The sequence below is a fragment of the Convolutriloba macropyga genome, chromosome 7, assembly GCF_964194025.1.
Source record: "Convolutriloba macropyga chromosome 7, txConMacr16.3, whole genome shotgun sequence".
Lineage (NCBI taxonomy): Eukaryota > Metazoa > Xenacoelomorpha > Acoela > Convolutidae > Convolutriloba > Convolutriloba macropyga.
The window spans coordinates 19563032-19578300 of record NC_134474.1 but is presented as its reverse complement, the minus strand read 5'-3'; the positions used below and the strand labels follow the sequence as shown (position 1 = coordinate 19578300).

General features: G+C 33.9%; 1 protein-coding gene across 1 annotated transcript in view; it reads left to right on the top strand.

Moving 5' to 3' along the window:
* The window catches only part of LOC142342678 (uncharacterized), a 221277-nt gene that overhangs the window by 41190 nt on the left and 164818 nt on the right, over positions 1–15269 (top strand). Inside the window, exons 13-16 of the mRNA XM_075394163.1 lie at positions 2435–2580; positions 3109–3238; positions 3769–3890; positions 6657–6785. Coding sequence (XP_075250278.1) covers positions 2435–2580; positions 3109–3238; positions 3769–3890; positions 6657–6785 — 527 coding nt within the window. The remainder of the gene's footprint in view (positions 1–2434; positions 2581–3108; positions 3239–3768; positions 3891–6656; positions 6786–15269) is intronic.

Genomic DNA, 15269 nt, shown 5'->3' with positions numbered 1-15269 from the left:
TTTCTCATGTCAAATGCTTACCCAATACAAATATGTCAATTTGAGTTTGCATGTAACTTTTAAGTAATGTAGTCTAGGCAAATTTAATGTATCATTTTCTTGCAATTCTTTTTACAGATATTAAAACTAGCAGTTTCGCTTATCTGCAGTTGTTGCTAGAAAGTTCAGCTAGATATTTATTAGAGTGAACGCTTGAAAACAAAATTTTGTGGGTCTGTTCCAATTTTTTGAAATGAACTCAATAGTGGTGCAAGATCAGCTTTATTTAAATTTTAATTGCCTTCAAACAAAGCGTGTAGCAGTTATATTAGTCCTGACGGTTTTTTAATGCAATTTTTGCTTGACCGGTTTCTCGTTTGACCTTTCTGTCTTTTGGTCCTCAAAAACGGGATAAATAGGTAGTGCCCAGCGGGTATTAAGTTCTCTTGCAGCCTTTCAGCTCTGTTTCAACTCAAACTGTTTTGGAGACTTATTTTTTTGGCGTGAGGGTGGTTCTTAGAGGTTGACACAACCCCGCCACAACCCTTTCCACACAGAACAACCCTATCTCGCTTCATCCCAATTCGCAATCTTGCTCATTGTTCAGGCCGTTAGTGCCCATGCAGCCAAAAACCGCCCTTCCACCATTGCCCCACCCCACTGTTGCCCCTTCCCTATTTTCCCCCCATCATCCCCCAGGGGGTGGGGGGGTTTGAAGAACTCAGTGAGTTTGTTTTTACCCACAAGTCTTTCAGTGACCTCTAAGTGACGTTGTTTTGACTCAGAATGAGCAACAGCTTTGCATGTCTCACCGTTCTGAGGTTAGCTAGGAGTTCAATGATTATTAAGGGTCTGTTCATGGTTCCTTCTTCTTGCATGTTTTGCAAGCGTTTGAGTTTTTGATTTTATCGTGATTGCAGTTAAACTTATCATTTTCGGACTCATCGAACAGTGGCTACAACACTTAATTCTTTTATTTGAATTTGAACGAGAAGCGGATATGGAATTTGATTTGAATTTGATTAAATTTGGGAAACTAGTAAGCGCCACTTGAATAGACTGGCATACTATCTGGCTGCCAAGTTAAATTATCAACCTTGACCTTATCAACTTCAATCGTTTTAATTTAATATATAAGGCGGGTTTTAGTATACTGTCATCAAAGTCAACGTAATGAACTGATGAATTAGTTTCTAGTTAAAACCACCGACAATTGATACTGACAACGCTCAAATCTGATCTCTGAGCTCAACATTGTACATATCAGTTTCACTTGTGCATATATTTACCAGCGTAGTAATCATGAACGAGCTCATTTAAAGAAAAATAAAGCCAAGAACTGCTCCTGATCATTCCTTATGTCATTTTAAAACTTACGGTATCTCACGCCCCATCAATTAAGCTAAAGCTAGCCTTACTAAACCGTGAATAGTAGTTACTGACGAAGCCAACCGCTCGCCGTCCTTTGAGAGCAGTTCGCCCGACTTTAGTCGGTTAAGTTTGTAATTCTCTCCCGTTTTAAAAATAAATCTTTCAAACTAACGAACTATTTTTGTGCTTATGTATGACTACTTCATTCATTTCTTATCCCTGCTGCATCAATTTAGAACTCGAATGGAACTGATCAGGCGAACTCAGTTTGAGCCAGATAGAAGTGATTTAAAGTCAAATATGTTTCATGCTCAGTACAGATTTGCAAAAGGGCAGCTCAGCATTTTAAGAAGCGTCTTTCGTGGTGTTTTCGCAGTGACAATTAACAATGTTGACTTCAGTAAGGATTGACAACAGTAGTTGTTTCAATCGTTTGAGTTGATGCGACGGAAAACTCTCAGTTTTTTGGTTTCCTTTCTTGTGCTATTTGGGAGGCAATTTGAAAAGCTCAATCGCAATTGCATTTATCGCAGTTGCACTAATCACACTTATCGAAAAGTGGCTACAACACTTAATCCCTTCATTTGAATTTCAGCAGAAAGCGAATTTGGAATTTGATTTAGATGTGATTAAATTCAAGAAACTATTAAATGCCTTTTGAATAGACTGACATTATAATCTAGCTGCCAATTTTGATTAGCAAATTTGACCACATCAACTTTAATAGTTTTAATTTAATATACAAGGCCGTTTTTGGTTGACTGTAATCAAAGTCAACCTAATGACCTTATGAATCAGGCTCTAGTTGGAAACGCCGGAGTTGATTTTGAGAACGCTAAAAATCGATTTTTGAGCTCAACGTTGGACATATCAATTTCACTTGTGCATATTTTAACTTGCGTAGTATTCATGAACGAGCTATTTATTTTCAAAACAATTCAAAACCGAGAACGTATCCTGACCATTCTTTATTTCGTTTTAAAAACTTACGTTATAAAGAAGAACTATTAAAACAAATACGACATTTTAAGCTATCGGGACATCCATCCATGATGCGATTAATAAGTGAAATATTTGTTTTCAGCGTTCTACTTCGAGATTTTCATCAACATCACGTGGGGAGATGGTCTGAACACAATTGAGAACGAACCTCTCCTTGCACTCACTGACTTCGAACATACGTACATGGTAGAGGGGCCAAACGAGATCTGTGTTAGAGTCGAAAACAAGGTTCAATAATCGTTTCTGTTCGCATTTCTTTTAGAAGAAAATTTTTACTTTTTTATACTAATTTTGAACTGTTTTACTAAGTACCAGATATTTATGAAGGAAAAGTTGAAATCAAGATGAAAATTTGTTTTGAAAAATCAATTAAAAAATCAAATGAATATCAATTGATTGTCTAGGAGATGCCTTTTGTAAAATCTAAATGACTGAATTTCGTAAACTATTCGTATAATCTGAATTTATGAGCCTATATACAACGCTAAAAAAAAGTTTTTGCAGAGAAGAGAGGAAGTATAAGATCAGAACGGAGTCTTCTATACAGTTTGTAAGTCTTTATAGTTGTTCCCAAATTGATCAAGAGTAAAAAAGATCCAGTCAAAAAATTTTTCACCAACAAATATGATTTTTGGCACAATGCTGGCGTAATACGTGTTAACTCTATGATAGTAAACAGTCAAAATATCAATAATGGAAGCTTACCACAAATGCAACCTCAGAATATTACTTCAGAATTTTTTTTCATGAGCTTAGGTCTCTCATGACGAAGAATGTTGGATGGTATGGGCACAGAATCCGGTGCTGGATCTGTACGAGATAGAGTACTCTGCCATTGACATCGGATGCCCATGTGGTGAATCCCCGTGGCTCGGAAACCAGGACGGTACGCTTTAATCCTGACCGGACAATAGATCGAAAGCAGTAAAATTGGGAAAAAATCCAAAATTAATTTTTTTCTTCATTGGCTGAATTTAAGCGTTATTTGTAAGCTGGCATCAGATTGCCGTATCTGCGATCATGCTTGAGCGGCCCCTGAGACTTGACATGGAACTACAAGAACCGAACAAATTATCGCGACCGAAACGCTGTTTACGCTGTTTTATGAGCGAATGCTGAAATCTGATTGGCTAGTTGGCAACTTGAATAGTTTTTTTTTCAATCTATCGTCTTTCGCACTATTTTCCTGGCACCCTTTTTATAATGATTTATGTTTCTTGTTGCAAATATATATTACATTAGACTATATTCTTAATTTGTCAATTTCATTAGATAACTCTTCAAGCTGAGAACTTGATTTCCCAGACTTCCGTTTTCTTAACGCATTGACAACTGCATGAATTTTTTTATTTTTGCTATCCAAACTGCTTTGTTATCTCAATTGCTCCCAATCAAATTCAAGTGTATTTATTACAGGCGTGATGACAGTTGACATTAAGATTCCAGCAATCTACTCTGGCCATTTTGCAACAAACTTCCCAACCAATGCCAGCTCCTATTTGGACTGGGAGCCCGATGTCGAGAATGTGAAACAGGAGGTCCGTATTGGGCAAATATAACAATCACCGCATTAGTCAGACTATGAATTGAATTAACTCGTCTTTGTGGACTTAGCGGGTCTTTGACCTGAGCTAGTAAGCTCATGATTCGAAATTAGTTCAGACGGTATATTTTACTTGTGGGTGAATATTCCCCAAACAATCAATTCTTGAATCCTATTTCTGCCACCGCACCCCAGGACCAGAAATAAAAATGAAGTTTAGAGTTCATTTTCAGAGAAGCATAGCTTTCATGTTTTCATACAGTTTAAAATTTTGTGAAATAATTCAATTTGTGTCCTACTTGAAAAGACGAAAGGAAAGCAACAAATTTGCGAAAAAATTTCGGATCTTTTTAACAATTGCCCCCCCTTTTGCAAAAGGGGGTAATTGTTAAAAAGATCCGAAACTTTTGACTATTCTTGAATACAATTTAAGCGAGCGATTTACTAACCAATCAGAGACGACTAATAACTTTCCTCGCGTACATATATTATGTTGAACTGGATATAATAATATACGCCATGTTTGTTAATTGGCCGAATTGGAATACAAAACAAAAACAATTTCCGACTGGTGGGTCAGTGCGCGCGCTTTGCGCACGTTGCGGCTCCGCCGCAATAACCGACCCGCGATTTCCGGATTACATCCCACAGTGCTTGAAAGACATGGCCGTGAACAGCGGTCCGCAATTGCGCCTAAACTGATGTTCGGCTATCAAAACTGTAGGCCGAGTAATATTGTGCTATTGTATAGCAAAGAGGGGGATCATCTACTAGGTACCAAAGGGGGCAATTGTTGAAAAGATCCTAAATTTCTAACGTATTTCAATGAATGGTTAATTTTTTCAAAAGATGCGTTACAGAAAATCTTAGCTTTGAATATATTTATTTCATTTCCTTTTAGATATTATGACTAAGTGACGAACAGTTCCATTTTTCAAATTTTTTAAAAAAATTTTGTGACAAAGAGCACTAAAAACATTAGCTGAAACTCTATATTCAATTTCGTGCAATTAAATCTGCAATTTATCAAGGTTTCAAAAATACTACGTTTAATTGTTCTAAATAGTGATCGGTAAAAACATTTGTGCTGCGCTTAATCCCTTTTTTTGTTGCGCATCTTTCATTAATTGATCCGTTATTAAATGGTAGAAAATGATTTGTGTAAAAAAGGTCCGATACAATAAAATTAACTGAACTTTTTGAAGTACGAAAAACATGAAAAATTTGTTGTTGTACCAAATTAATTATCCCTGCTCAAACTTTTCGTCAATTATGGTATCAGATGAAACTGTTCACAATTTTTTTCAAAATAAAAAAATATTGCTGAAATTACTAAGCATGAAAATATCAGAGTCTGAAAAATTGTAAAAAATTGATGACGACCTAATTGTTGTCCTTTTTTGTCAACCAAAAGAGTGTAATTATGTAAGATTAACGCTTTATTAAGGGATCAAGAAGCAAAATTTGGAGGAAAACCTTTTCGTTTTAGTAAATTAAAGATTTGGGATTTGAGAAAAACCAAATTTCATAAATATATTTGTGACGTTTTTTCATAATGATAATTTTGAAGCAATTTTTCAGAATTAAATGCGGGAAATTTGAGTTTTTAAATGCGGGAAATTTATGCGAGATCAACACTAACATAAATTTCAAACTATGTGAGATTAACGCTACAGTAGGTAAAAAGTTAAGCTATTTTATGCTAAATCAACTCTAACTCTAGCAAGGGCTATTTTTTAATTGACTAGGCTAATTTTTAATTGATGTTGATTTGGGAAATTAAGCATACATTTATTGAAAAGAAAAACCGATATCAAGCAAAAAAACACCTTGAATACTTATTGTTATTTTAGATCTTTTCTTAAAGTTATTTAAAAAGTAACGTTAAACGTCAGATTATTAAAAATCAATGTTAAAGTAAATGCTAAAATAGTGTGAGTTTCAACAAATGCTATACTATGTAAGATCTACACCATCACAGTGGTTCTTGATTTTTTAATCGTGTAAGTTCTGACAAATTTTGTAGCAAAAAGGTCTTATAACAATTGATAAGACAATGCGTCCCATCACAAGTTCCTGGAAGACAATTTGTCAGATCCTACACGATAAAAATTATGTTTATCAGATCCTTTATCGTGTAAGACCTGATTATATGTTTTTTATGATGCTTGCTAAGCGTCTTATCATATCTTGCACGATAAAACTCAATCTTGTCTGACAAGATGGTTACTAAGGTATTTTGTCGTGTAAGATCTTACAAGATCTTACACGATCAAAATCTTCGCAAGCACCTTATCAGATTTTAGACGATAAAAATTGCAGAATTAAATAAGCTGAAGCTGAATTTATGTAAGATCAAAGCTAATAATTAACAAATGATTTTATGTAAAATGAACACCAAAATTAATCGTTAAATTATGGAAATATTTTTTAGCGTTGATCTTGCATAAATTTGACGCGTTTACCATTAATCTTACATATTTCTGCGTTTAGTAGCACTGACACTTTGGCTTAGGATGTGAGCGGTGCTGCAAAACTGGTTGTCAAAGCGGCAATTGTAGATACTTTTGAAATTAGAACAATTTCTTCTCATTCAAAGCTTTTTCCATGAATGAACTATTCTAATGGTTTCACGGGAGAAAAACGTCAAAAAAATATAGATAAAATGAATTCAAAATAAAGTAAAACAATTGTTACTATCGATATGTTGTCAGAAAACTATAAGCTTGATAGATGGGATTTAATTTAGGATTTGTTTTAGAACTTGATTCCAGGACTTCACACAACACTCGCGCCTGTTAGATTTCTTGTGACCTACAGAACCAGTGGATGCAGGACTGTGTCTCTAATTATGAGCAATGTCATTTCCATCATCAAGTACAAGCAAAAGGTACAGCGATTGATAATTTATACACTTAATAAGGTTTAACAACAACAACAACAACAACAACACTTCATTACTTGCCATTTAGCTGTTTTAGCAATTAAGTATTTTGTAATTGGTTACCGCGGAAAATTGTTCTTTTCAATTAGCCGAAACCATGATTTGGCGAGCTTTGATAATAATTACTCAAGTCCTAATTAATATATCAAACTTCGCAAGAGCCTTGATGTACGTGGCTGCTACCCTAGTGATTAAAAAATTTAAAAACTTGCAAGCATCTTGCAAGCTATCTTGCAAGAGAATACAAGCTTCTGGCAAGATTCTTGCAAGTTTTGAATCCAACTTGCAAGATTCTTGCAAGATTCCTGCAAGAGTTTGAATCCACATTTTTTACAACCTGGCTGCAGGGGAAATAAAATTTTGGAATGAAATAACTTCAAGGCCATTGACACCAATTCCTATCAACTGAAGGCATCAAATGGGTTCACTTAAATCTCAATAGGAAAATAATTAGACCTAATATTGATCAGAATATTTTTTACGACAACAGAAAAGATCCCCAATTACCGATAGGATCAGTAAAAAAGTTTCAACTGTTCTTTTCTCTATAAATAATTTGTTTGATTAAAAAATAAGAGAAGAATTGAAAGTGTTCGTTTTAGTCATTTATTGGGTAAATTGAACTTACAAAAGAAGTATTCAGATGGCTCGAGATGTCTCTAGTTACTTGTCGGAAAGTTGTGTTTGAATTCAAAATCTTGCAAGAAACTTGCAAGATTCTTGCAGGATTTAACATTCAAAAGGTGTTTATGAAAAAAGTCAGTTAGATTCAGTTCAGGTCATCAAAAGAAATCAGTTAGTAGTCGTTTCATTTGGTTTTCAGTTAGTTTCAGCTACCGAAAATACACAAATAAGTTTTCCAGAATTTAAAAACTTGAAAGATTCTTGCAACCATTCTGCAAGATTTTGAATCTGGGTTGATTTTTTTCAATGAATTTGTTTTTGTAATTTGATTCATAAACAAAAATTTGCTTCAAAGATTTTTTGTAAAACATTTGTACCCTGATTTATTTTTTGCCTTGATTGATATCTTGCAAGAATCTCGCAAGAATTTTGCAAGTTTTTATCATCTTGCAAAATTCTTGCAAAAATTGAATCCGCTCATCATTGGGATATTTTGGAAATGCCCTTTTAATCCGTAGTCGATGAGCCGCGATAAGTTTATAGAATTAGTTATCGCTTAGTTTTTCTTTCATTTCTGCCAAAATGGCACATTGTGGAATTCAATAGCAGAAAACAATAATAAGTGCGACTATAAGTAGCTATTTTGGCAAGCAATGTTTAAATTTCCAAGGATTACGAAATGGACATTATGATAATTGGTAGATTTATTGATTAATCGCTGTCAAACGAAGTTTATAGCAATTATATTATAGTCCTGTTGGACATTTTTTATGCAATTTATCGCTTGACCGATTTTTCGTCTGGCGTTTTTGACTTTTGTCCTCAAAACGGGATAAACAGGTAGCACCCAGCGGGCATTAAGTGCTCAAACTGTTTTTGAGACTTGTACTTATGTTGTGAAGGATGGTTCTTAGAGGTTGAAGACCCCTCCACTGTTGACCCCCCACTACTGCCCCACCCCCATGCGCTGTTACTCCCACCCCACCCCATCAGCCCTCGGTTCATCATCTCTCCGTTTCTAGCTACTGACCCCTCGATAAAAAACAAGCAAATTTATACTATTTTGCAATTTTTTTTTCAAGTTTTTGAAAATTTTTGACATTTTTTGATTTTTATTAAACCTAGCTGTCGAGGAACTTCCTCTTGGTTTTAATAAGAGGTTACTGCATAATTTCTAGTGGTAACGGAATAGTTTCAACATTTTAACATCACGGATTTTAGCATTTTTTTTGACAAAACGGGCAATTTTTCCAAATTCTTTGACATTTGTTTTTCCTTTTTCAGGGTCCAGAAAACATCCCAAGGCTTTGATAAAAAATTACTGATGAATTTTCATGGGCCATGGAATAGTTTTTCAACTTTTTAAGGTCAAAAATTTTTTTTAATTAAATTTTCCTTTTTTGAAGTATTTTTTGAAAATTTTTGTCGTTTTTGTTTAGGTTTTTCAGCCTCAAGAGCCAAGGAAACTCCTATAGGCTTCAATGATATGTTAATGAAAATTTTCTATTGGCCATGGAATTGCTTTGAGGTTTTTAATATCTCAAATTTTATCGATTTTTGGATAAAACTTGCAATTTTTAAGTTTTTTTGATTTTTTTGTCGTTTTTGTTTTATTCAGCCTCAAGAGCCAAGGAGCCTCCTCAATAGTCCAAAAAAAAATGTTTTTTGTAAAATATCGAGACGTGATTGAATGTCTTGCAAGATTTTTACCTTGCGATTTTCAGCATTTTTTGGACAATTTTTGCCATTTTTTTTTCATTTTTGTGACATTTATAGTAATTATTCAGGTTTTTTGAGCATCAAGGGTTAGAGAACCTCCATCAGGGTTTGATAATAAGTTACTGGAAAATTTGTGTTGGTCATGGTTTAATTTTCAAAGTTCTTTCATCACAAGTTTTAGCAAAATTTTTATAAAACCTGTTTTTTTAAATTTTTTTTGAAATTTTTTTGTCATTTTTTAGGTTTTTCTAGCCTCAAGAGCCACGAAAAGGTTTCTCTAGCCTCAAGAGTCAGAACAATTCCGTTAGGGTTTGATAGTAAGTTACTGGAAAAATTTTGGTGGTCATGGATTAATTTTCAAATTTTTATTATCAAAAATTTTAGCAATTTTTTCAAATAAAACTTGCAATTTTGTTTTAGGTTTTTGAATCTTTCTGTCATTTTTGAAGTTTCTTTAGCCTCAAGAGCCAAGGAACGTCCCTTAGAGTTTGATAATATGTTACTGCATAGTTTTCAGATATAATGTTTTTCAAATTTTAAATAACACGAATTGAAACAATTTTTCAAAAAATATTTGCAATTTTTTCATGTTTTTGAATTTTTTCCAGCACCAGGGTTCCTGGTACCTCCTGCACGGTTTGATAATAACTTGTTGTATAGTTTCTAGTTTTAACTGCATGGTGATCAATATTTTTTATGCCTCCAGTTTTAGTAATTTTCGGATAAAACATAAAATTTTTTCAAATATTTGGAAAATTTATATCATGTTCCAAGTGTATGGATCTCTATGAGCCAGTGAGACTAATTCAGACTTGAAACAGGGATACTGGATAGTCTCATGAGACAATGTAATGGTTCTTAAGATTTTAATATCTTGATTTTTAGCAAGTTTTTAAAAAAAAATTGCAATTGTTTCCAAAATTTTTCAATATTTTCTGTCCTCTTCTGAGTTTAATGACCATTACTCGTCCACGAAACTATTTAAGTCTCGGAGATGGGTTACTTGACAGAGCGTTCCAGACAAAAAGGGTTTTGGAGTTTTTTCGGCGAAGTTGCCAATTTGTTTTTTATTTCGCCCTCTTCTGCTTTGTTCTATATGATTTATTTACTAACTAGGCTAGAAAACTAGAAGTTGCAGAGTCGAATCCCATCATGGAAAATATTCCTCTCTTTTCTCTGTCTGTCGGTTAGTGTTTCTTTTCTTCACTTTCTTGTTCACGTTTGATCTCTCTCTGTCTCTCTCTCTCTCTCTCTCTCTCTCTATCTCTTTGTTGATGCCGCGCTTCAGCTGCTGTTATGTGGCGTAATGTCATCAACTCTGATCCTTATTAAGAATGAGTTATAGAAGAAATATTTTTTTCATCATAAATGACTTAACAGGCAGGCACTTATTAGGAAATCATTTTTAATTGCTCTCAAAAGCAATTTTTAGCCAATATATTAATCCTGTTTGTCTCTTTTATGCAATTTTTTTCTTGGCCGATTTTTCGTCTGACCCATTTGACTTTCGTCTACAGAAACTGGATAAAGAGGTAGCGCCCCATTTGCATTAAGTTGTCTTAGAGCCGTTCAGCCCACTAGTATGTGATTAACAGAAACTGTTTTGGACACTTACACTTATTGTGTGATGGGCGGTTCTAAGAAATTGATCCCACTCCCCACCCATCCACCGCCCCCACATCAGTCACCAATCCATTTTTGCACCCTCGCTTGGGTGCACCCACACTGCGCTCACCTTAAGCCCCTTCAATTAATCTAAAGCTAGCCTCACTAAACCGTGGCTAACTACTGACGAAGCCAACCGCTCGCCGGTCGTTTAAGAGCAATTCGCCCGACGTTAGTCGGTTATGTTTAAATAATTTAATTAACAATAAATATCGGTCAATTTAAATATAGCGTAAAAGTCTTGAAGACTACACAAATTTATGTCATATACCCTCCTTTTAATGAGCCCAGATTTTAAGTAACTATGTTTTGACCTTCGTGCGTTCACCTGTTTTTCCAAAAGATGCACAAGTTGGGTTATTTAAACGCAAGACACCTGATGGAGCCTTCATTCAGGTCTGAATAAACGGCAACCTCAGACGAAAATGCATGCATCTGTTGCAAATTTTCTTAAAATATTGGAACGAAGTTTTAATCTCCCGATAGAGTATGGCCTTATTTAACTTCCTCACTTTTATATTTTTTAAGAAAAATACAAATTGTTGCAGCTACCTCTACATTTTAATAGGCTATGCAATCCATCCGCACTTTGTGCTGGTGCTGATGAAAAAAGCCAGATGCAAATAATTTAATTGTAAAAATGAAATCAAGTTATATTTCACTTTGTAAAACAATGTGGTTTGTTAGAGTATAAAAACCGTTATCAGTGCAGAAAAACCGCATTAATTTGTTAACATATGTTAATGAGAACCAATTGGAGATGTGAACTTGAAAAAAAAAAACGCAACAGGTGAGTCGTGAATGACAATTTAATAATCTTTCATCGACCAGAAAGTAGCTAGTCGTTGGACAGAATAGGATTGAAATCGAGAAGAAGTTAAACCTGAGAAAAATTTGAAAGAACAGTGGGGACAGAAATTAATTTGCGGCATGTGAGCAAACGTAATTAACGTAGAACTTAAGTTCAAACATTCTTTTTTCATTAAAATTCAAAAATATTTTAAAAAATCACACCGCAAAATTGCTTGATATTCTGCTCCACTTTTATTCTTTTTTTGGACAAGATCAAATTCATCGCTCAAGTTGGAATTCGAAAGCCATTAGAATGTGCGAATAGATACTAACAAACTTAGCTGCCGGTCTTCTGGAAACAACGCATTGTGTGACGCTTAGCCTCCACTTACTGAGGTTGCCAACTTCGAAAGTAATGACTCAATTTGTGCAAAAGGTGGAAGTCTAAGGCAGTTTTTGCTTCACTGCATTCAGATTGGAAAAATTCCCGTAGAACTAATTTATTAACTATTCCTTTACGACTAATTCCGAACAAAGATGCTCGGTAATGTGCGTTCGCATATCAAGTTCCGACCCTGCTAATCCATATTTTTGGCATAAATGTCTACCAAATAAGAACAGATAGAAAACCCCAAAAATTCAAGTATTTTTCAAAAAAAGTGAGTGTGAACAAAGATCGCCTCAAACGCAAATAACTCAGTGGAGCGAAAAAGCTGCATTACATTGTTGAGATCAGCCATTATTAAGAAAGCAAGTCAAGACGAAAAACAAAATCAAACAACAATAAGAATAAACATTAATTACATCCAAAACTTTAAGTCCGTTTAAAAAAAACAAACAGAAGCTTAAAATAGCGTCGGATAAAACTGAAACTAAACAAAATAAGTTGTACCTCACTAGAAAAGATATCGGACCACTCTGTAAAAAGGCTCGGCAACAATTAGACAATGAAAAACAGAAAAGAACAGCAGAGATAAAAAAAATTGCTTATATTTCTAAAAACAATTAATTTCAATGTAAGGAAAACCATTAGATGGCAATTAGATGCCAATATAATATGATCACATAAACCTCTATAGCAAGACCTTAAGACCTGTCATTAATAATGTATTTTTGGATACAAAAATAACAGCAAACATAGACAACACAAAAATTCAATAAAACTTGCGAGAAAACGCTGTCGCGGCCATACAGTCATATTTTGCCCCTCAAAAAATGTTCCATTGAGCTTTCCGCAAACACCAAAATCTGGTGTAGCGGGGCCTCATTAATGAGAATAGTTAACACGTAGACAGAAAAAAAGAAAGGGCAAAATTAATAAACTTTTTTGTTTTTTTTTTCGAAAACAAATATTTTCAAATTTATGAAAGCCATTAGCTACCAAATAGAAAAAACAAATAAGTTCGTTTATTTGTTCAAAGGAGGCGCTCGAGATCTGTAATTTTTCAGAAAATGTCTTACGTCTACAAAGAGAACGTTAAATAAAGACAAAGATCAAAAATTAGTTTACTATTTGTGCGAAAACGAATTCCTTTAAAAAAACACTTGATATTTTACACTTGCGCCTTCCGTCGAAAACAATAATGTCATATTAGACCTGTACTTATTGAGACTAGGTATCATATAGACAAAAAATAACAAAAAAAACAGCGAAGATAAAAAACTGGCTTATATCTTTTAAAAAAATTTAATTCAACGGAAAACCATTAGGTGGCAATTGAAAACATCCAATATGTTTATGATCACATACGCCTCTTTAGGAAGGCCTTAAGACCTGTCATTAATGATTTTTTTTGGTTCTAAAGAGACAATAAAAGGAGACAACAAAGAAATTTAATTAAAACTTGCTAGAAAACGCTTTCAAAGCCGTAAAGTCGTATCTGGCCCCTCAAAAAATGTTCAATTGAGTCTTCGTCGAACGCCAACAAAAGAAGACCAGATAGAAGAGAAAGGGCAAAATTAATTAGAAACTTTAATATTTTCAAAGTCATGAAAGCCATTAGCTACAAAATAAGAAATTAAATAGGTTCGTCTGTTCACCCAGAGGAAGCGCTTCAGACCTATAATTTTTCAGAAAATGTCTTACGTCTTCAAAAAGAACGTTATGAACAGAAAAGAAAAATTAGCTCATACTTTGCGCTAAAAACCCGTGTCGAAGCCAGTAAATTCATAACGAATTCTTTTAAAAAGATTAAATTTTGTAACGTGCACCTTCCCTCGACAACAATAATGTCATATGTGACCTGTAATTAACCAGACTAGGAAACAAATAGACAAAAAAGAACAAAAATGCGAAGTTAAACGATGTTTAACAGAGTTTTTTTGTTTTTGAAAATAGTTGTTTGTAAAGCCATGAAAACCATCAGCTATCTACTCAAACCAAAACAAAGGCTCATCGTACCTTCATAAAATGCCTTCATTCAGGTAATTTCATGCAACTGATGGGACAAAGGAAAAACGACAGTTAAAGACAATTGTAAAAAAACAATTAAAACCTTTGAGAAAGGGATGTCGAAGCCGTTCAAACCATAATCTATACCTTTCAAGACTTTTATATGTTCAATTGTGTCTTATTTTGAACGCCAATATTGTAATTTGTGAACTGTCAGTAATGTGACAAATCGAGCAAACAAAGTGAAAAAGGGGCTAATACCTAAAAAACTAAAAAATGTCAAATCCAAAAAAAAAACTTAACGCGTTATACCGCAAATGTGAGAATATAAATTTAATTCAATAGAAAGAAGAGGAAGAAGAAGCATTCTTTCTTTGTTGACACTAAGCTGAAAGTTGACCAAATTAAGAGAAAAATGTTGGTAAAATTCAATAGACTATTGTTTACTTGAAATTAATTAGTTTTGTAGGTCAAAACGACCATAATCTTTCGAGTAAAGAAAATAGATATTTTAAATTGGAACTGCTTAGGAAGTCATTTGGACCCATCAACAGTAAGCTTTGCTCTGAATTGTTTGGTTCTTTTATTAACATAAAAAGTTCCATTTTTTTAAATAAAGACGTACTGATTACAATCCAAATTGCTTTGTTTTCGACTGCAACAGTCCAAGATTGGTCCAAAACCACCATTGTTAAAAGATCAAAAATAAATGCTGCTTTATAAATAATCATAGCGTAAAGTTAGCAAAGAACGGCAAAATTTTGATTCTACCCTACTGTAGAATAATGGAAGATCTCTGATTTCTAGAATAATGGAAGTGGAACTAAAAATAATTCCCTTTGTAATTTAGAAAGATTGTGTTTATTGTTTTTGAGTTGTTTTTTTCCGGCAAATGTAATCAAACAGGACTAGAGAAGCCAATTTCAGGCAAGTTTTGATGAAAAAGGCTGAATTTTGAAAAATTTTGAAAAAATTTTTGCCAGAAAAATTTAATCAAAATACTCAACAATACTTTTTCTGTCTCTAAAAGTAAAATCAACTGTACTATTGTCAAAAATTTTTACAATTCTTAGCACAATTGGCGAAATTTTTAGCGAAATTCCGGAAAAGGTGAATAAAAACAACGGAAATTTGTCTAACGTTCACAAAACTTGAAACCTCGATAACTACCTGTAAAATACGAAATTCAAAAAATCTTTTTACTTCCATTTTCTACACTGCTGGGGCTTTTTAATGAT